The sequence below is a fragment of the Nyctibius grandis genome, chromosome 1 (assembly GCF_013368605.1).
Source record: "Nyctibius grandis isolate bNycGra1 chromosome 1, bNycGra1.pri, whole genome shotgun sequence".
Lineage (NCBI taxonomy): Eukaryota > Metazoa > Chordata > Aves > Nyctibiiformes > Nyctibiidae > Nyctibius > Nyctibius grandis.
Window position 1 is genome coordinate 29,429,077 of NC_090658.1, and position 22,091 is coordinate 29,451,167.

Consider the following 22,091-nt stretch of genomic DNA (forward strand, 5'->3'; position numbering starts at 1 on the left):
CTGCCTGCGCTGGAGGCGTGCGGAGAGCTGCCCGCACCCCTGACAGGAGGATTGTGAGGAATAGTACGCCGGGGCTTGCAAAGGGCTTTGCAGCCCAGTTCCGGGAAAAAATAGTAATAATAAAAAATATATACATATATATATATAGACACACACGGCTCTTTTAAGTGTGCCCTCAGTCGATCCCAAAAGCAGTCTGTGGTCTTACGGTGTTAACGGGAGGAGGGCCAGCAACGCCTTGGTACCCTGCAGCCTAAGGGCACTAGCGTGGTATTTTCAGGCTGTGGTTTCGTACCTTCTGTCGATGTCGCTGGAGTCGGTTATATCGTAGCTGCTACCTGATTCCTGCCCTTTGCCCCCACCCCAAACTGCCTTTCATGGGGAGCTGGGGTGAGGCCCCACTCACCTGGCAGCGAAAACTGCGCTTTACCTGCAGCTGCTGGCGGTGTGGTGAGCGGTGGGGTCCTGCTTGGAAGAGGGTGAGAAGGAAGCAGCAGCAAGCGATTACACCTGCGCTGCAGGTGAACAGCACCTTGTCAGCTCCGGCCTTCGGTACTTTTTTGGACCCTTTAGGAGCAGTGCAAGATTGGCAAGGATTCCTCTGCAGATGAGCATATGCGTAAAGGCTTAAAAACCCGAATCAGTTTCATTAGTTGTTATTGTTATTGGACGTGATATTTACGGTCCTAACTTAAATGTTTAGTTTTGTGCAAATGGATGCCTGGAGCTGCCCATCGGGAGCTCTCCCTGGGAAAGCAGAGTGGCAGCAGTGGGTCCGATGGCAGCAGCTGGGTTGAAAGAGGCACCTGGCTGCAGCTGGGTAACAGAGCGGGAGGTGTGGGGAGGTTAATATTGACCTTTTCTTTGGGTGTGTTTTCAGTTTGTAAATTTTCTGGTCCTGTTCAAGAGGACAAGCTGCTGTTTTATTATACTGTAAAGCAGGAAATGTCAAAGTTATTGGTAGGAATATCAGGTTTGTCTTTGTAGGTTTCTGTTCTAGCAGACTGTGCAAGCTGCACTCTGCGGCTCTACTAGTTGTTGTTTCTTTTCAACATACTGCCTTTGGCATGTCTCTGTCTCTTAAAATCATAAGGAACTTTTCATAACAATGGAATGGGTGTGAGGGGTGCATGTAGGTATTTGGGGAGAAGGCTTCCATCTCTTCCTCAAACTACATGTATCTGTGACCTTTTCCTCTGGAGATGCCCTGGGTTTTTCCATGTTCTGTAGCTTTTCTGTTGATTTTTCTGTGGTACGATGAGCAAGGATCAATTTAATCTTACTGGTACATCTGAAGTAAAAATCAGTTCTGCACTCTTTACTACACTGCTGCTCGGATCTATCTATGGATTGGAAGAAGGTAGCAACCTTCCTTTATAGCCATCTTTAAAGGAGCACTGTCAAAGTTTTTCTTACAGTGCTTTTAAAAATGCTTTTCATGCTGCTTATAATAATGCCTTACGTGAAATCAGTTCTGTGGTGTGTTTATATATTGAATTTGCTTTCATTCAATGCATACACAAATTGATTTGCTATGGTAAGGATCCTTGAGTGCATGCTCGCTGATTTAATTAAGAAAAAAAGCCCTTTTATCAGGTATCCTATGAAGCTGGCATAAAGAACCAGGGGTTTGCATAATTACATATGTGTTCTTTATCAATAAAACGTTTTATGTATGTACTGAGTTTGAAGTTGGGCAATATTTTTAAACTGAGCGTGTCATAATCATGGAAAATATTTTTTGCTTAAAAAAAAAAGTGCTAAGGTAAGTACGTTACACATGTGCGTTTATAAATGACTGGAGTAAATTCTCTAAGGCTGTGTTTTGAGCTCTGCCAGTCTGTGCAATTAATGAAATTATCCTGTCTGTAGTCTTTAGCAGGGAAGTTAGACAAATAGGTGTAAATTAAGTTGCGCCTTATACATACGCTTGCTTCCTATAGAAAGTTTTATGAAAACTTCCCTGAAATCTGTAAGCTTTCTATATTTATTCTGCCTGTTACCTTCCTCTCGCTCTTCTTCTCACAGAAGTCTCACTCACCTGTTAATGTACATTAGCTTCTAGAATTGAAAAATAAAAGCTAAAGTGAGGGCAGGGCAGTGGCCTCTTTTTTGTTTGTTTGTTTGTTTTTTGTTTTTTTTTAAAGAGAGATTGAACATCTTTAGGTTTTATAGTGAGTCCTAAATATGGTCCTAATATTGTCATTAAATACCAAGGGCCCTGTGATTGAGATCTGTGGTAATATTTTCCTAGAATCTTTCTAGAACAGGAGACAGTTTGACGATGCTTTTTAAAAAATATCACAATGCTCATGAGATTTTCTGCCAACCCAGCAAATGCATTTTACAGAGCGGCTAGAAGATGTCTCTGTAGAACAAAAAAATGAAAACAGAAAAGTGTTATTGCTGCTGGATTTCTTTTCCTGTTAGTAATGGCTCGCCTTTGCTTGGGAAAAGAGCCCCAAAACAACGTGCTGTTCTGAAAATTATGTCTTGGGTTTCTTTAGTTGTCAAGATGGTCCGTTTTGTTTCCAGGCATGCCACTATTATACGAAGGTCTTAACTCTGCTGGTCTTTTAATTTGGTTCTTCTGTTTTGATATTTTTGCGATTTTCTTCATGCGTGTATTTTTCCCATGTGTTACAAAAGTAGAAGAAATAGTGTGGACAGAACACAGCCGTTTTTAATACTTTGATGAAAATGCCTGTGCCTTTCATATGCTGAGACCTGCCAATGAAAATAGATCCAAAAGCAATAAGCCTGATGCATCAGACCTGCTGTTAGAAACTATCAGCATAGCAAATACAATTGCTCTGCTCACATATGTAGTATTTCCAAGTATCCTGCAAAATAATAGGTCATGGCACCAAACTGTAAGGCTGTTGGATGTGCGTGCATTTCCAGTTAAAGCATGGTCGACAAAGGTTGGGTGCAGCAAAAAAATCACTGTCCCATTGTTTTGTTTTACGCATCCCGTAGGCAAAGCTGCCATTTCAAGTTTTCATAATTCTGGAGAGCTACTTCTCATTTGACTTCAGATTGGTTGGCGAAAAACTAAATTGTGATGCTCTCCTACTCAGTAGAGCTATTCCTTGTAACTCTGTCTATTTATAGTGATGAGTTATTTATTGCTCTGTTTTTTTTTCGTCACTGTGGACTGCTTATGCACCTTCATTTTAAAAATGCAATGGCAAATATTTATGTATTTTGTCCAATGTCAAGAGAAAGAAGTTAAACCCAGGACATCTCTCCTTCCACATCACTGACCTAAAGAATAAGCCTTTTTGTCTGGCAGGGAAATGCCAGTTGTCTTCTGTGCGATGATACAGCTCTAACAGGCTGGGTGCCAAGTTTTCCTGTATGCAGGAGCTGATATCTCACTCCCAGAAGACAGCTGAGTGCGGTGGACTATGCAGGACAGCAAGCCCATGTTTTCACTTTCCTGAACAAGTGTTTTGGCCATTTAAAAAATGTGAACGGCCATGTTCTGTCTCTGCCACTGCCTTGAGTTCTTCAGTCTCTTAGCATGGAACTTGGTGCTGTCAATGTATTTTGGGGCTCACGTAAAGGTTGGCTAATGCATCAGTCCCCTTATGGGGGCCTGGTAGGGGAATATGCAGTTGTGGCATCTGAAAGTCTGAGGCCTGGGACAGGTAGCAAGTTTCTCAACTCAGGCAAGTCCAGCAGCAATTCTGCAAGTGTGCGGCAGTGGACTTCTAGGCTAGGAAATAGTCTACCTGGCAAACATGTATCACTCAGGCCCCGAGGATCATGTTCTGGGTTTAGTCATTTCTACAGAAGATCCCCTTGCTTATTTTTTTCTTTTTTCATCTATAGGGACAGTGAGTGGCACAGAAATTGCTTGGTGAGGGCACTGCTTGGTCTGTGAAACTTTCATTGTGGTGGTGATGGGAGGATAGGGGAGAACCCAGTTTGCCTCTGTAATTCTGGTGTGGGTTTGCTGGAGTGGGAGTTAAAAAAGCAACTTTGTGTACTTCTGAACGCAGTACATTTGCTTTACAGTTATTGAGACATAATAAATTCATAACCCATTCTCTTGACCCTTACCATCAATACCACTGTTATTTTTCTCAGGCTTGACATACTCGGACTGGTTACTCATAACTATTGGCTGATAGCATATCTATTATGGCTGATTCCAGGCTTGCCTCTTCAGTTAGATAAGCCTGTGTTTGTTATTTTCTTGGAAATTTTATTCTTAAACTTTAATTTGTTCTTAATTTCAAAGGTTCTGAAGAAAAAGCACTTGAAAGATGTGCATCTGCAACAAGTGTCTGTAAGAAGGTTTGCATCGTTCAATCTCTTTTCAATAGAAGACCAGAATACAGAAGAGGAAACTGGGACCTGGGTTCAGTATAAAAGCATCTTTTATCCTGAATATAATGTGTCCTTAAGGTAACCATCATTTAAGTTTCAAGTACTTCCTGAGATCTTATACAGGCAGGCCTCAAATATAAAACTCATTAGTCATTCTTCCAGTGTTTTGTATAACTGGGCATAGTTTACAAATAAACTGTTAGGTGTTATTTTTAGTTGTTGGTTACGGTAAGCAGCTTGTATGATTTTTTTTCAGTACATTTCACTGAAGTGGCAGAGCTTGGGTGAAAATACTGATGATTGTACCTATGCAAATGTGAACATTTATTTTATATTTCTAATAACTTTCTGTTTTGACATTCTTCAGATATAAATAAGATGTGAAAAAAATGAACACATTTACTTGTGGTCTTAATAAAAATTTTAATGACGTGATGTTATTCATGAAGTTCTAAAAGCTTTTTGGTAGTGATTTATATTTTATTCAATTTTCTTCTTAATAGCTCTTGTAAAACTCAATGATAATTTGGAAGCCAATTTGCAAAACAAAAGAATAAAAAATTTCCTCTTCCTACAGAAGTGCTTTATGGCTAATGAAGAAATCTGTTTTATATTAGAGCAGGTAAAACAAATGAAGATATCTGCATTTAAAAAAAAAAAGGGTACAGAAAACAAACAAACAAAAAAAACCCAAAACCAAAAAAAACCCTTGAAACCCCCCCAAAAAACCTTCTGAAGGATTGTTAATGAGTTCTTGGTAGCTTTAGCAAAACAGAAAAGTTTATAGCTCCCCTTCATTACTATGTGGGGGTTTGGGTTTTTTTTTTCCTCCCTTTCTCCTGCTTTGGTTTCCTTTACCTTGTTCAGTTTTATACATATCTATAATTTGGTTTTGCCTCAACAGGTATCATTGCAACAGTAACTTAAGCATCTTTAAATCAATACTTGTTTTGCAGCCCCTAATTAGCCCTGCTGAGGGTGTAGGATTTTGTGTTCTGTGCACAGTAGAGGATATTCTGGAGACCCTGAGTCATCGAAATTGTAAAGTGCATTTTTATTTAACTGGGACCTTTAAATTAAAATAAGTCTTGGAAACTAAGATCTAACACAAACAAGTGACCATCATTAAGTGACATTTTTGAAAGGTTGTAAAACAAAACAACGAGAGAAAAACAAACCAAGACAAAGAAAAAACCAACCGCACAACACTACATGCTGGTTGCCTTAAGTTTGCAGCTGGGTGAAAAGTCAAATATGAAATTGTTTAGGGCTTTATGAAGCCTTGATTTTCCATTTTCCAAGCTTATATTTACTGACATTAGAAGGCTTCAAAAGAAAACTTTTCCATTTGAAAATGTTGCCTATTTGTAATAGAAGTAGGTACAGTGTTTTTTCTGCGTATGGACTTTTCCAGTGAACTGCCAGCGAATGCTACATATTCATCCAGATGCTCACAGTCTACTTCATCTCTTTGTGCAGTGTCTCTATTCCCTGGTTTTAGGTCTTTGGGGGCACACTGGTAATAGGAAGTGTAAGGCATTTAGGTAGAATTTAAGGCATTTAGGTAGAATTTAGGCTGAGCAGTTTAGGCTGAGCTCCTTTACACTGCAGTCCTGACCTTCTTCATTCAGTCTCCTTAGTTCACTATCATGGTTTGCAACAGTCGGTGTCACTTACTTGATTTACTGGTTACAGGAGTTTTAAGGAAGGTAGGAGGCGAGCTAGGGTTCACCTGTGCAAGCAGTACAGAAGCCAAGGGAATGTCAGGCTGATCCTGCTCTGACATTTGATATTTGTGCACTTCTGTTTCCATCATTTCCCATGTCGTAATTTTATTTAATATTTTTTATTTGGCTAATAGTAGCTTCATTAATAATAGGACACAGCTCAAACTGTAGACTGCAAACAAGCTTGTTTGTTCATGCATGATTTTATTATCGGTGATCATTATATAGTATTCTAAGTATGGGTATTTTTTGTTTACCTTTTATATTCCTCTGAGTTTAGCCAATGGAAACATCCAATTTCTGTGCTGGAGCAGGCTCACATTGGGTTTCAAAAACTGTATATTGAGGAGAATAGGGAGATTGTCTCCTGGTGGGGATTTTTATTTTTATTTTTTCCCCTGTATTTTGTTCCTTTCTAGAAGATACTCAGTGGTCTATAAAAATGGTAATCACTGAGATCATTTTAGGGATAATGATCAGAAATTACACTTCTGTATTAAAATGTTTTCTCTCCATATTAAAGCAGTGGCAATATATAGCATATACTTATTATTTCAGAATATTGCAGGATGATGAAGGGAAGGAGAAAATACTCACTGTGTATTTTGCCAGGGGCAAAGTATAAATACCTGCAACAAAATCTGCTTTACCTTAAGTCTGTATTAAATAAAGTTTCTTCCCTGTTTTTGCAGAAACAGTAATTTAAGAGGGTAAAGATAACAGTTTAACATACATAACTGAGCAACAGTTCTTCTCTCTGAAAACTGTGTATCTAGAAGAGAAGAAAGTAAGCATTGGAGTAAGCATTCCTGGATCTTTGAGAACTGATCATGTCTTGGAAACTTAAGGATCCTCTGTATGTCTGACAGTCTTCCTTTCATTTTTATCCTCCCATTGGCAAAAATTAATTATCATCAGAAACAATTTTAACAAGGTAACAAGAGCATATTATTAGCATATTTTTAACAATAACATCAGTCAGGTAAACCCAGAACAGTGTGCTTGAGTAGGAGAGCCTTTTCATATATCTTTTCGTCAGGAAAAAATTGTTGCTATGGCCCCTCTAAAATCTTGACAAAAGTGCTTTTGAATTTTCATCTACATATGTTTTCCTTGTGCATTAACATCTTCTTGGGAAAGCTCATTGCATATGTTGGATGTTAAAAGGGTTGTCAGCTAATATCTTGACAAGACTAAATACTTTAAAAAGTTCATAAGGTTGTTACTGGCTTTTGGCAAAAAGTATAAAGGTCAAGCTATATCAGTTCAAGGGCTATCAAAACTGATCAAATTGTGTATTCAGATATGCTATGACCTAGCTGGAATTACTGCTCTAGAGGGATGTGGGGACCAGTTTGTTAGGCAAATAGAAGCTTCAGTAGGAGCTACCAGTCACGTGCATGCTTTTCTGAACTTCTCAATGCAGCTTGTTTTAAGAAGCTGCTATTTTTCTAACCAAATTCAGGTTGGATTCACATTTGGGAAAGAAGAGCTTATGCCATGTTTTTCTGTCACTAGCTTATTTTTAGAATCATTCTTAATAATAAATCTTCCAAAGCAGGAAGTAAGAAGCACCAATATAAGGCAAATTTTACTTAAAAAATTTAAGCCGGATTTATATGCCATTTTGACTAGATCCTTGAAGTGACATCATTGACTCATTTTAAAAATCCCCACAACTCTTCTGGTTAAAGAGTGATCTCTAGTGTGCTTAATGAAATGTAGATTCACAATACGTGGTGGAAGGTGGTCTCTTGAAGTTTGTATAGGTACTACAGTGCTTCATGGTAGCTCTGGGGTATGAAAAAGAGTGTCTAATGAGTGTAATTTTTAGTGAAGTTTCTTGAAATCTTGAAGTGGAAAAAGATATTTTTCATTACAGGTATTATCTGGCCTTCTGGATCTTTTCTCTATTAAAAATATGGTTTGTTTTTTTTTCCATAAAACTGTCATGTTTATTTGTTAGCTTTGTTCAAGTCCTTTTTAACTTTGGGGGTATTTCATTTTGCTGTTAAAAATTATGCATGTGCTACATACATGTTTTTTTGGTATAGGAAGATATATAGTAAGTAAGTAGAGCCATTTAAATGTTTATTTAATATTGCATTTCTAAATCCTTCTATTCTTAGTCAAGAATGTGCTTTTAAATTTTGTATTAATAGTTTTAGCAATGAAGTGATGATAGATCATAAAGATGCAGTGTCTCACTGTGGAGATGGTGTCTGTCTTTTAGACAGGAAAATTACTCTTTTATTAGAGTTAAAAAAGGAGCAATCAATATCTTCAAATTTTCTATTTCAGGATATGGATTTACTTTAAAATTGTAGGCTTATTTTAAGCAATTAGAGAAGAAATAAGTTATTTCTGTGGTAAAATATTTTCCATTGATCAGTCATTTGATGTTTCAAATACTAAAATGCGGAACTGAAAAGAACAATGTCAGCAGCTTACAGGAAGGGTTAAATCTTTGTAAAGAGTGTTAAGTGTTCTTTGCAAGATGTCATGCCTTTATTCTGAATATGAATGAACCTTTAGATAAAAATATGAAAGAAGTTATTAGATTATTGTAGACCTTTGGTTTAGAAATGAGAAGCATGTTATTTGTCTGTGGCAAGTAGTGTGTTAGAAGATGGTTCAGGAGTAATTCTATTGGCTATTCCTATAGGATATTTCTGCTAATAACATTTTGAAGTTTTAATGGATTTTTATTTTAGGGATAGACATAAAAAAAAGAAGGGAAACAGATTCCAAGGGACATTGCTTACTCCTTATGGAGTATCCACAATTTGTGTGGATATGATAAACTTGCTTTCTTCCATTTATTGCGCGCTAAGAGACAATGTGTGGATTTAGCAGCATAAAAGCTTGGCCACAGGAGGAGGAAATTGAGGAACCAGGTAAAAAGTGATTTGGCAACATACTACTTTCATTCACTGATCAAGCTAAGACTGTTCCATGACATTGCCCCAGATGTGTGTATTTGTAAAAAGAATTTGTAGTCAAAGAAACCATTGTTTTGGGTTCTTACCATATTAAGCTGTGATCTTGAACTGGAGTGAAAGGGAAGTTACCTTGTTTTGCTATACTCTGGCCCAGGAAAAGCATCTGATCAGATAACAAAGTTTGCAGATAACTCTAAGATTCTTACTGGGCAAGTGACAATTGATGGTGACACTCACCAAGCCTTTTTGTAAAGTACCCTTAACAGTAACTTTTTTACCCCTATCCTGTCTTTCATTTTCCACAAATATTCTAGTTTTCTTTTGTATCCAGGTTAATAATGTATGGTAATGTGTTGTGGGGTTTTTTTGAGTATTATATGGAAACGTAGTCTATCTTAGTTTTTGTAGTTTTTTTCAGTTTAGTATGTGTTTAGTTATTTGTATTATTTTTCCTCATTCAGTTGAAGAATAATATAAAAGAAGAGAAGGAACTTAGTTTTGTTTCATTATGGTTGATGGGAAGCATAACTTAATAGGGAGCTATTTTTATTCTACTGTCTGCAGCTATTTATAAATACATGTAAAAGTCTGCCACTTGTGTTGCCTGAATTGGAGAGGAAGGAACATTAATATATTTTAAAGATCGCTCTCTCTGACTTTATTTATACATCCAAAGCTGACTTATTCATAGTCCAGAGTAAGGAATTTTGCTTTGCTTCATATCAGGAGAAACATGAGTTAAAATATTGTATCATTCATAGATTTGTCTTCTATAACTCAACTCACTACCTCAGCCATAGAAATTTTTACATATTGTACCTTGAAGACTTATAAGAACACTGTAGATCAGATTAAGCACGCCGGCCTGAGATTCACTTTCTCCATGATGCTTACCTATGCTTGTTTGAAGTACTTTGCTGATCTCGGCAATCACAGCTTTGAACTTCAAAGAAGTTCTTTGAACTGTACAACATTCGTGACATATGCCAAAGCACTAAATACTCACGTTCTTTTGTATTTTGAGATGCCTGTGGAAATTTATGGGGATTTAACCACAAGCTTCTGTGGTTCCTTTCCTTGACTTTCATAATTCAGTGTGCATGACACTTACAAACTCTTTATGGGCAGTTTGTAAGACGTACTGTGGAAAGCTGTGATTATGACAACAACAAGATGTGACGTGTATTGGCAGTTTTCTCTGGACTAGGTAATGGAGGAGCAGCTGATGGGATGGGACAGTAAAGCAGCAGCTCTTACAGAACTACTAGGGAGGTATATGCAGAGCAGTGGATCCCAAACTAGAAGCAGTGGTTTTTAGGTGCAGGACTGAGTAGCATGAAATTTATGGCAGAATTTGGGGTTAGAGAATTTACAGGTGCATGTAACTTTTAGTCTGCAAGTCAGATCTGTGATGGAAAAGGATTGGGGAGTAGCTGGTGCAGAGTTTGCAGGGTCTACAAATACAGTCCTCCAAATGGAGAAACATGTGGCTGTTGCTGTTTGGAAGTGCATCTCCCTGAGCTCTCCCTTTCACAGGTAGATCAGCTGTTGGCATGTTGCTTTCCTCAGTCCTAAAACTTGTCTGCAATAGGAGTTATGCTCAATTCTTCACTGTTTGGGTTCCATAACTGTTAAGTGGTTACCAGTGGAATTTAAGTGCCTCTTCTTTAGCCTGTTATAGGGAGAAAAAACTTTATCATCAGGAAGAGATATTTTCCTGTCATGCTAATGGACTTTGGAAGATTCATCATTACTAATGTGGAGTACTCTTAAAAGAGTCAATAATGGTAATATAGTTAAGACCTGAGACGTGATTTTGGAGTTAATGAGAGTGGCTTTGCTGTCCAGATCACTGTTGAGATAATGGCTCCTCCTCTCATTCTAGGAGATTGAGCTTGCTCCCTGCTTTTGTTCAGTGAAGGTTTCACAAGCTGATCAGACTAAAGGAAGCAGCTGTTAAACCCTGCCCTGTTTCACGATGAGTGTGGAGTAGGCATCTGGAAGATTAAGGAGAAGCAGGGAAGTCCCTCATAGCAAAGCTGGGTGCTTCTCATCATTAAATTATGGCTCACTTATGTGCTTGCCATGAACAATATTTGTGAAAGCAAGACAGAGATTGCTGAGACAGAATTAGAGACTTTGAATGTTGCAGGCAGCCAGAAAAGGGTGCCTGTGCAAAATGCCTCTGCTGGCCAAGAGAGCAAACGTTGGGGTGTGTTGTGTTTGTACTTGGACACCACAAGCTTTTGGTCACTGAATAATAAATGTAAGAATATGTTTGAAATTTGTGTGCATTGATTTTAATTATGGAAAGAATGTTTTATAATCAGAGGAAGAACTGATCTTTAATGAAAACTTTAGTGTACCAAAAATAATAATGTAGATGAACATTCGTTGAGTTAAATAAAACATCCCCAAATTTCAGGACAACCTTAAAAATGGTAAGTGTGTGGCATGCATCTGTTGTGGAATCTTAGCTTATTCTTCAGTCTGAGGTACTCGGATTTGCCCACTTCGCATCTCCAGTTATAAACCATTATTTTGGAAACAGCCTGAAATTTGATTTAGTGATAATTTTAAGGCCAGTGCTGTGGTTGTTTCATTTCCCTTTTTTGCCTTTTTCTACCTTTTGACCTTGAAGTATATAAATTGTATTCTTCTCAAGACCAGGACACTCCCCTTACTTCTGTTTTTCTTTGTTCGTAGCATTCTGTTGAACTACAGGTACTTAATTGCTAAATTGTTCATCCTCACCTTTGTTTGCTTCACTTGGAGATTTGCAGGATAAATCTCCTTTGTATATGGACTATGTACATAAAGAAGTTGAGGGGAGAGAAAAACAAACCAAAACATGTTATTCCAGGACTAATTTGCATGCCAACAAAGATTAAAATATTTCTTTACTGTCTCAGCATCTCCTCCCCCCATCTTACATTCATTTAAAAGATGAGACATTCACAGCTGTCTGAGAGACCCTAACTGTGTCAGACATATGCACATTTGTGGCGTTTGTAGGATGCTGAATCAGCAGGGGACAGTCTGTGGCTGGCAGAACTACTGATCCTGTCCACTTTCTTGTCATTTCCCTTGAATTAACTCTGTTGCATTGATTAGCCAATCTGATTGAAAACAAACTGGGAAAAAAAAAAGTACACTTCTAGTCCTGATGATCTGTCAGAATTCTTGTAGGCTTCTACTGCAGCTGAGGAATGTATTTTTCATGTTTTTATGTAGCTGGGAGAAGAGCTCTAAAGTCCAGTCGAATCTTTCATAACATCTTTAATATATTTTGTTGCCTCTGTTTATGACCTCCTTTCAGTTTCTGTTAACTTGATTTTCATTTGATATTTTTTTTAATAATTAGTCTAGTTCCTGTTTTGCACTTCTCAGAATTTAACTGTAAATGTTTCTTTATTTAATGCTTATGCTTATCAGAAGCTATAAATAGCTTTTTTTGCTCTGTAAATATACAGTTTTGTATTTGCAAAAAGGTTGGAGTTTTTTTTTGTTACTTCTACAACAATCTTTGGGAAATAAAAGCTGAGAGAATGAGAACTAATTTTGTAGGTGCTCGAGTTGTTGATTTCTTTGATTTTCTTTTTTTCAGTGTTTCAAATTAGTATGTTCCTAAGCAGCCTCGAAGCTATATTTGAAATGTTATTAAAAGACTGTATTTTCATATTTTACTGCCTTGCTGAATTCTTTTTAGATTTTTTTAATGCATTTGTGAAACAGCTATGTGATCCAATTGTTGTAAAGTGTAAGATTTTTTTCTTTTGTTCATTTTGGGCCTAGATTAGCTCAATAGTTAAAAAAATTTTAGTTGCTCTTTTTTTTTTGTGTGTGTGAATCCAGCTAGCCTGACATCTATAAACATTTAGAGGAAGCTTCTTAGGCAAATTTTTTTTCAACTTTGGTGCATGTTCTTTCTGCTACCATCAGTGTTTTGCTCACTGTGTTCTAAAATTTGCAGTTGGTATGTGAAATTCAGTTAATTAATTTATTATCCCTAGTTTTGAATGTTTGTTTCAGTTGGGTTATGCAAATGTAAAACCAAAGAAAATGCAGTTCACTGAACACATTAATCAGTTTCATTGTTCACATTAATTAAATGAAGCGTTCTTGATTTTGTGGGAGAAAGTAAGGAATGTGCGTACGGCTGCTGTTCAAAAATAGTCTTTTGTTTTTCCTCTTCAAAGAAATCGCTTTACCAAAATTCTTCCTTTCCTATATGTGACTTCCACAACTAAACAAAAATTGATGCTCTTTGAAAATGTTTTCATTTTGATAAAGTAGTAGTTTCTGAGAAATATGTTTCTGGTTCATGGATTTCAGTGATGGAACTTTGAAGACTAGTGATTGTCCCCTTGTTTTCCCCCTGGTGGCCACAGTAATGCCTGTTTGCCTTCTGGCTGTGAAAGGGGTTTGTGAGAAGAGAACGTGTGCAGTGAACCTCTTTTCTGAAGAGGCAAGATGGTGGGTTTTTTGATTGTTTATATGTTATTAAAGTCACTATATTTTCTTCCAGATTTCACAACGGACTCTTAAATGTTAAAGATGTTCTTACAAGTTTCGACAACACGGGGAATGTCTGTAAGTCATTGTTTATTGAAATACAGTACTGTGTTGATAGAAATCTAATTGTATCGATATAAAATATTTCTGTATAAGCCCTCAATAACCATTTCATTTAGCTGAGAAACACCATTACTGTGGTCAGAGATACGGATCTACCTACCATAGTGTTTTATGTGTTACGCTGTTTTATGTAGCACAGTTGTTTGTGTGGATACACCCTTAAGTCATCCCAGTGCAGGTTATTTTTGGTTCTGTGACTGCAGTGGGAACATTAGAGCAGCTGAACTGGGTTGGACAAAAAATTGGTTTAGCCCGTTGATTTGTGTTGGCCAGCGGCCAGCAGTGACTGTCTGAGGAACAGCAGTGCAAGGACACAGGAAGCAAACAGTGATACTTCTAGCTTGGAGAGGGCAAACTCAAACTAGGAAAAAAAAAAAAAAAAAAGCACACAGTCAAGTTGTGAAATTCCTCCCCACAGAATGTTTTGGAACCTAGAACATGACATGAATTGAAAAAGCAAAGGGAAAAAAATTGTGCAAGAAAAGTTCACTGTGGCTATTAAATATAAAGACACCCCTTATGGCTTAGGAAGTGGTGGATGTTAGGAGGATTAATGGGGCAATACGATGATATCTTTGTCCTGATCTTTCACTCTTGTCTAAGCATCAGTTACTGGCCGCATTAACCCACAACAAGATGAGCTGTCAGTAGACCTTCAATGTCTGACCCAGTATGGCTCTGCTTCAGTATACTTATTAATAAAATTATCTGTGCTATTAATGGACTTGAATTATAAAACCATGGTAGATCATGGAAAAGAAGCTGAGCAAAAATATTTAAATGTTTTTGATGTAATGAGTAATTACTATTATATAATTAACGTTTACAGATATAATTCTTGTTTGATTGTTCTACCTTATTTCTCAAGTTGGTTTGTTTGTTTTCAAACAAGCAAACTGATAGAATAAAGTTGGGGGGGATCTCTGTAAGTTTGCCAGATATTCAAGAAATGTGCGCATATCTCTTCTTCCTTATCAAAGCAATGGTATAGAAAGTGTTCTGATATATATGTGTATCATCTCAAAACTCCAGTCTTAGTATTCCAAAGCTATGTTTCAATAAACATTGGCTTTTCATTAGCAAAAAGGTCAATTTATTTAATAAACTTCTTTCTTCAAAAGGAAAAAATAATCATAAACTGTGTGCTCTCCTTTTTAAAATTTGCTAGCTTTCATTCCATTCAGAACATTGAAGACTATTCTGTGGCAGGACCACACAACTTCCGGATATATTCTTTAACTGTTGCCAAAGAGAAATTTGTTCTCTCATTTCTGAATGAAAATTATTTCTAAGGGATATATGAATATCTAAATTAATTATATTAAGGCTGAGAAAGAAAATTCTCATTTGTAATTATGGTTGACATCAGCTACAGATGTAGACATTATGAGCTAGATGATAAAAACATTTAGATTTAAGACTTTTAGGATCTGGAAGAAAATGCTTTGCTTAAATTATGGGAGGCATTTAGAGAGATTTGGTGTTATAGATTCTCAGAATAGGAAGCTAGAGGGACTTTTATAACAAGTTACTTTATTCTCAACAACTGTTCTCAATAAGGGAGAAAATTAGGAAAAAAAAAATCCAAAATGGAGTTTTGGATCCAGAAAAAATATTGTTATATTCGTTCATTATGTAACAACTCGGGTATTTATTTTGATCAGCAGAGAAAATCTTTTTTTTTTATGTCTGAAAGTGCTTGCATACTAACCTTCGCATACTGGATCAAGACAGTGTGCCTTACTCTGTTAAACATGGTAACGTGATTTCTTAAGTACTCACACAAAGAACAAAGATTAAGATTGTGATACATCTACACAAATTTCCTTATTAACACAAATAAATTACTCTGCTAAAGTTTTTGTATGTTTTCCTATTGTTAGATGTGCTCTTGGCTCTTCTGTTAACTTTTTCCAATATTTCAGCTACTTATAGATTGCAGATAGTAGGACAAGACTTACACTCTAATAAGCACAACACCAGTGCTAACACAGAAGTAATATGACATTTGTAGTTCTTCTTACTGTTTGTATGTACAAAGATTCACATTTGTCCTTTTGGATTCAGTATTGCTTTGAGGGCTCATGCTGTGCTATTATATATAGTGTTTGCCAAGTCATTTCCAGATTTGGTGCTTCCCCATTTTTAAATATCTGTGTCTGTCTGTATTGATGTACATAGTACTGATTTATGCCCATTTTACTAAGCACTCTAGATTACACTCTGTTAGGGTAACTGTAAAATAGTTGTCTTCTGGCAGCATGCAGTACTGGCTTGGAGTATAATCACTGTACTTTTTGCTACCACCTATATGGAGTAAATGTCTCCAGTGCCCAAGCGAGAGTAACTATGGGTCTGTCACACCATCATAGTAAAGTTCCCCCAACCGTGTGTTTACTGAGCTGCTCTACCTGGATCATACCTGACTGAATTTGTGTGCCCTCCCATTATCCCTTGATTTGAATCGTCTCTTTCTTTGACCTTTTTCTGTGTATTTCTTGACTCTGGTTGTGTTAACCCCCAGTGGAAATGGTAGGTAGTAATCCTGCTTCCTCTTGCCCCCAAAGGTAACTACAGTTGTAGTATTTCTAAAATTAGGTCAACTATTTTTTACAATTGCTCTGGTGTTCTTTAAGAGCTTCATATTATCAAATGATAGTCTACCCTAAAAAAAAGGCCAAACATTTCTAAAATGGTCTTAAATGGGATTAGGTTATTTCATCTAATACTAATGGACCTAGCCTGCATTGAACATACTATCAGTCCCATCTACAGTAGCGTGCTCTATGAGGGGACCCATTGAATAATTACAGACTTTAGTGTTCTTTTAGGACGCACTGCATAGTCAGCATTTATATACTGGGCACTAAACTTCACTTAAATGATTTGGACCAAGTTATCAGAAAACAGTTGGATATTTTAGTGTTCTGTGTGTTTGTTTTGACTGCCGTACTGAGTATTTATCAGGAAGATTAATGTTTTGCTAGAGATTATTAGATTATGAAATAATTGTGTATTAAACAGATTAGATTTCGTAAAAACTGACATGTGTTGCATATTAACATCCTTTTTAAACATAATCATTTGTTTCAAGTAACATGGTTTTTGTGGTTTTAGGGGGAGGTTTTTTGTTTCTTCTAGTAATGTTCCTAAGTTCCTTGTGTTAAAACAAGCTCTTTCAGGGAGCATTTCTGTGGTCTTTTTGTTTCACTTTTTGATCTTTCTGCTTATGATCTTTAACAGCCACATCACCATACACCATCAAAAGAAGAGTGGTAGAGCAGACTCTCGTTAACACCACTTTCTCTACACTCTCAGTAGATATCAACTCAGTACAAGATGTGCCACTAGCTGGCAGCATTATATAAAATATCAATAAGCAGCTTTTGAGGAATACTTGTGACTGCTTCCAAAAATGCTGCCTTATGCCAGTAAGACTTCAGGACAAAAGTGGAGCCAGCTGCAGTAGCTGTAAATGGTGGATTGCAGAGTCCCAGGTGTTAACTCTGGAAATTGCCTCTGCACAATATCTTGTTCAAACTTGGTACCTACACCTGTATTCTCTCTTTTTCAAAAATATTTCTGAACATGCATTTTCATTGTAGGATTGCTACTGTGAATGAAAACTCACACTAAAAATTACAATTGGTTTTCACTTCCTGAGAAGAATGTGAAAGTTTTTTCTCTCCTTTTCAGCCTTTGGGAGAGAGCAGTTTCCATGTGAAAACTCTAAATGAATTCTCCACACAGACAGGATGAAACGCTAAATGCACTTCATTCAGCTTTAATTCTATGCATAAACAGGAGGCAGGCAAATCAGGACCAGAATGAAGGACAGGAACAGTCTGTTCATTTTAGACAACAGTATGCCATCTGTTAAAAAGATGGTACATCCTGAGACCATCTCTAGTCCTAACATAGTCCTTTAAAAGCACTGATGGATCCCAGGCAGAAGGTTCAGTGGTGGCATTGTGGAACAGCATCAGCTGGCTCCAGGAGCCACATGCCATGCTCATCCTTGCAGAAGAAAAATCTCTTCTGCAACAGACCGTCCAAAAAGCAAGGAAAACTCTGCAGGAATGAGCTTTTGAGAGTATCACCTTCGCCTGTCGTTCCTAGTGGGAGAAAGCAGTTATGACTGAAATGCTTGTATAATTATATCCCTGCAGTAATAATTTCAAACTATATATACATTTAAATTAAGTGAAATGATCAAGGGCCAAAATATAAACCTCTTTACTAATTGCCATCAGTCTAAGCAAGCTACAGTGTCTGTAAAGGAGAATTTTATGCAGTGAAATACAGCATGTTTTGGGATTTTCATCTAGAATCTACCTGATATTAACACAGAAACAAGATATTCCAGAGTGCTCTAGTAGTATAAAATTGCAAATATACTATATGTAGTAGCAAAACATTTTCTTGTAAACTGCACATAGCATTAGTTAATAATGTAACCATTGTCAAGAAACAAAATGTCCAATATATATTAATTTTATTTTCTACTTGGATGTGTCCAATTACATGTTTTGGAACTAAAAAAGCAGCAGAGGGTGCTACAGTTACAGAGCTACCCAGCCACGTATTCCAAAGTTGTTGCTCTTGTAGGCCAGTAGATCCTGCAAAGACTTCAGCTTTCAGTTTGGGGTAGACGTAAATAGGATGGCTTTAAATTCTGTTGCCTCTGTTTATACAGGGAAACAGGTAATCTATATGAAATCTAGAAAAGTAGAATTACATATTCACTTGTTTTCTTGAATTTAAAAAAAAAAAAAAAGTTTTATTGCTGGAAAACGTTGCATGGTTTCCTGAAAGCATAGTGTCTAGACACAGCTACTGTTACAGAACACCTACTCACCATCCTTAGAACTGTTTTTGTTTGTGCTAATCTTATGTTTAGAAATTCCAGTCTGTGCAACAAGTTTTATAATGGAAAAATACGGGGTTTTTTTTAATGTGTTCTCCCCACCGCCCCCAAATAAATGAGCTAGCTAAAATGGAGAATTTTTTTTTTGCCCCTTCATATAATATTTTTCATTAAAATAATGAGAGAAGGATTTTTCTTAAATTTTAAGTTCACCGGGTTTTTTTTGGAAATGCATATCGAGGAAAAAAACAGAAATAAATTAATTTTCTCCTTTTAGTTTTCACTTATTTTTTTTCAGATTGTATTAATTTTAAAATTACGCTTGTTTAAAACTGGTAATTGTGTAACTTCTTTTTATTTACTTAAAAAAAATGTAAAATCTACTTTAAAACAAAGTACCTTTCCTTCTTTCTTCCTTCCTCTCAAATAACTAGAATGAGGAGGGGGGGGTCTTCTTTTCTTGTAGTAGTATATGAAGATGTGTTCAGAGAGCTACTTGTTTCTTCAGAGCTCTCACTGCGTGACTCAAAGGTATCTGAGCTCCTTTATGGAGAGATCGTGGCAGCTACTGATTTATCATGCCTGGAAGGATAGATGCCATCATGCTCCCTGAGGAAAAGCATAGGATGGCATCCTTTATGGCAGCAGAGGTGCTCCTGTATTTCATGTAACATTACCTAGAATCAACAAGGGAGCAGACTGCATTTTTCAGGTGCTGCTGTGGAAGTTTCACCCCCTTTTTTTAGAGGAAATGTATTCTGTGGTAAAAAGCATACCAACTTGCTGCCTGCCTTGCTGTGCCTCAGTAAGTATCTTCACCTGAAGAAACTGCCACTCATTGTCTTTTGAGCCTTCCCTCATTCCACCAGTGTGGCAGTTTGAAATTGTTTACTGTGTCAGAACCTCACACCCTCTTGAAAAAAGTCTTCAACAAAAAATAAATTTACTGGAAGAGTGTTTGGATAGCAACAGTATATGTTGTTTTCAATGAAATATCATATTTATGATACCTACAATTTACTATTCACTATGCAGCTTCCTTGTAAATAAAACATTTCATGATCAGGGTTAAGGAAAACCAGCTGTTTCCTCCTTCCCCCATCCAATCTACTTCACTGATTCAGTTTACAGCATCATCCCAAGCAGTCACATTGACATAACCAGCATAAAGCTTATGGAATGGAGCAGAAAATAAGTATATGGGGAGAAGCAGGTACCTTTTAAATTACTCTTGCTGCCAGAATTGTTTTTATGAAACTGTTCTCTGATGGAACGTCAGTGATTTGTCTAAGTACTGTCCTGCAATCTTCTGCTTTTCCCTGCTCGCTAAAATCTTCTCTTTATCAGGAGCCTGTATGTGAAAAGAATAATCATAATTGTGATCAGGGATCTGCTTCCTCTAAAGGATTTTTTTTTCTACTACATATTCCAACATAACCTGACTCTGTGCCTATACTTTCAAACATAGCACCAGCTCAGAGAAATGGGAGGTGAAGAAGCCCAGCTGAGCTCTTCTGAGTACCCTCTTTCTTCCTTGGTCAGTTTTTGTAATAATTGGTTCTCCTGTTCAAGATATTCCAATGAGAACCTTTTGGTAAAAATATATGAAGCTATTAGAGCAACTGCAGTTATTCTTCTGTATTGCTGAGCAGTGTTTTTGTACCTTGGCACTCTGATTAGCTGGGTTTTTGCATCAGATCTGTTGTCTTATTCTTTATAAAAATTGTTGGCATAAGTATGTTTCTAAGTGTACTACTCGTGCTAGTCTGACTTTGCGCACTGGTTTTGACCTTCTATAATCTGAAGCATTTTGAAAGTATTCTGTGTATTCTAAATGGATTATCATGAGAAGTTGGATCAAATTCAAAAGAATTTGAAGATCGGGTATAACACCTTAAATTAGATTGGTAGAAGGAAAAGAGTATGAATTATTTTAATTAATTTCATGGATTTTACTTTTACATTTGACAATTTATCTTAATCACCTTTTTAATTGAGATAGGGTAGGATAACAATGGTAAGCATCCCTTTAAGATGTACTATGTTATTAATTAAGCTTAGTCTTTTAATGCATTGTAAAGTTTTCTCTTAAAATATTTCAAATTTGAGAATAATTGAAATAAATAGTTTCAAATTATTTTCATTTAGCTTGATGTGCTGTAGGTTGTTGCAGTTTAGGTGGAACTTGCATGTTTCTTTGTAATCATTCTTTTTGTTTTCACCGTTCCTTTTACTTGCCGTGTTCTAGCCATGCTTTCAGTGTTGCTCTTCACAAAAGTACAGGCATGAGGTGCAAAACATGCTCAGGAAGTGCCGTGCTTGGAATACATCCTTGAGTAGCTACCTTCTGTTCCGTACCACACAAAGCTGCTGATGGGATCTGACTTACATGTCAGATGGGGCATTTCTCTGTATTATAATATAGTTTCATCAGTGGCTGTAGTGTGGAGGTAGCAAGGACAGTCCCTGTTCTTCATTTTCTCCATACAAATGTAACTGAAATGTTGTACATAATTTGCACCTTGTTTTGGTTTTGTTTCGAGATTTTTAGAGAACTTTTTAAAAGTTACATTGTATTTAAATTTAAAAAATCATGTTCAAATGGGTGAACTCATGTCTTCTTTTGAAAATGTTGAGGTGAAAAGTTTCAAATTAATTCAGCATCAATTCACAGAATTACATTCAAACAAAACTATTTTGCATAAAATATTTCTGGAAATGAGAGTTTGAAACTGTTGGTGAATAATATATCCATTTGAAATTTTTTGTCTAATGATAGTTCTGACTGAAAAGTACAATGAAAACTAATCTACATAGCAGTGACCAGATGAAAATCCAATGTAGAACTACTATTCATGTACCTAGCTTGACAAATTAAATAATCTTATTGAGTTAAATAAAATTCTATGTTTTTAAATAATTTTTCAAAGTATTTTCAATGATATGGAAAGAAATGGACACGGCATTATTCCAGAAATTTAAAGAACTAATTTTTGGTAAGCCTGGTGGATTAAAAGAGCCCCCCTATACAAGTGGTTTGGTAAATGGAAAATGTATGAGGAATATGTCTACAACTGCATGTTTTGTATCAATTACTGGAGGCCCAGCCTTGTGGTTTTTAATTAAGGCTGCAGCCTACCTGCAAAAGACTTGAGTGACTAGCTCATAAAACAAAGATTCAGAATATCCTGGTTCTAGCGATGGTGATTTCACATCTAGTCTCCTGACTGGTAGAAAATATCTCCGGATACCTAATGGTAGTCTTTTTTACTAAAGCTTAAACTTATTATTGTTTTGCTCATTAGCAAAAATGAAATTTTCTTTTGTAATAGTTTTTTAGGTATTTTAAGTCATCACGTCATATCGTCTTTTCCTTATGTTAAGCAAGACAAATTCTATCATTTTTCGTAAGCTACTTTTTTTGCTAGGTTCTGACTTTTCTTTAGGCTCTGCACATTGGTTTATATCTTTCTTGAAGAGTGTTTGTCAAAACTGGGCTCAATAGTCCAGTTGAGACCTTCATAATGCTAAGTAAACCAGATGATTTAGTATTTTACAGCCTGTAATCCCAGTGTTGTA

The 22,091-nt window shown here is 36.6% G+C and overlaps 1 protein-coding gene across 1 annotated transcript in view; it reads left to right on the forward strand.

The window, feature by feature from the left end:
* The window catches only part of CAMKMT (calmodulin-lysine N-methyltransferase), a 243,312-nt gene that overhangs the window by 781 nt on the left and 220,440 nt on the right, over positions 1–22,091 (forward strand). The window contains exons 2-3 of the mRNA XM_068400366.1: positions 4,250–4,416; positions 13,536–13,600. Coding sequence (XP_068256467.1) covers positions 4,250–4,416; positions 13,536–13,600 — 232 coding nt within the window. The remainder of the gene's footprint in view (positions 1–4,249; positions 4,417–13,535; positions 13,601–22,091) is intronic.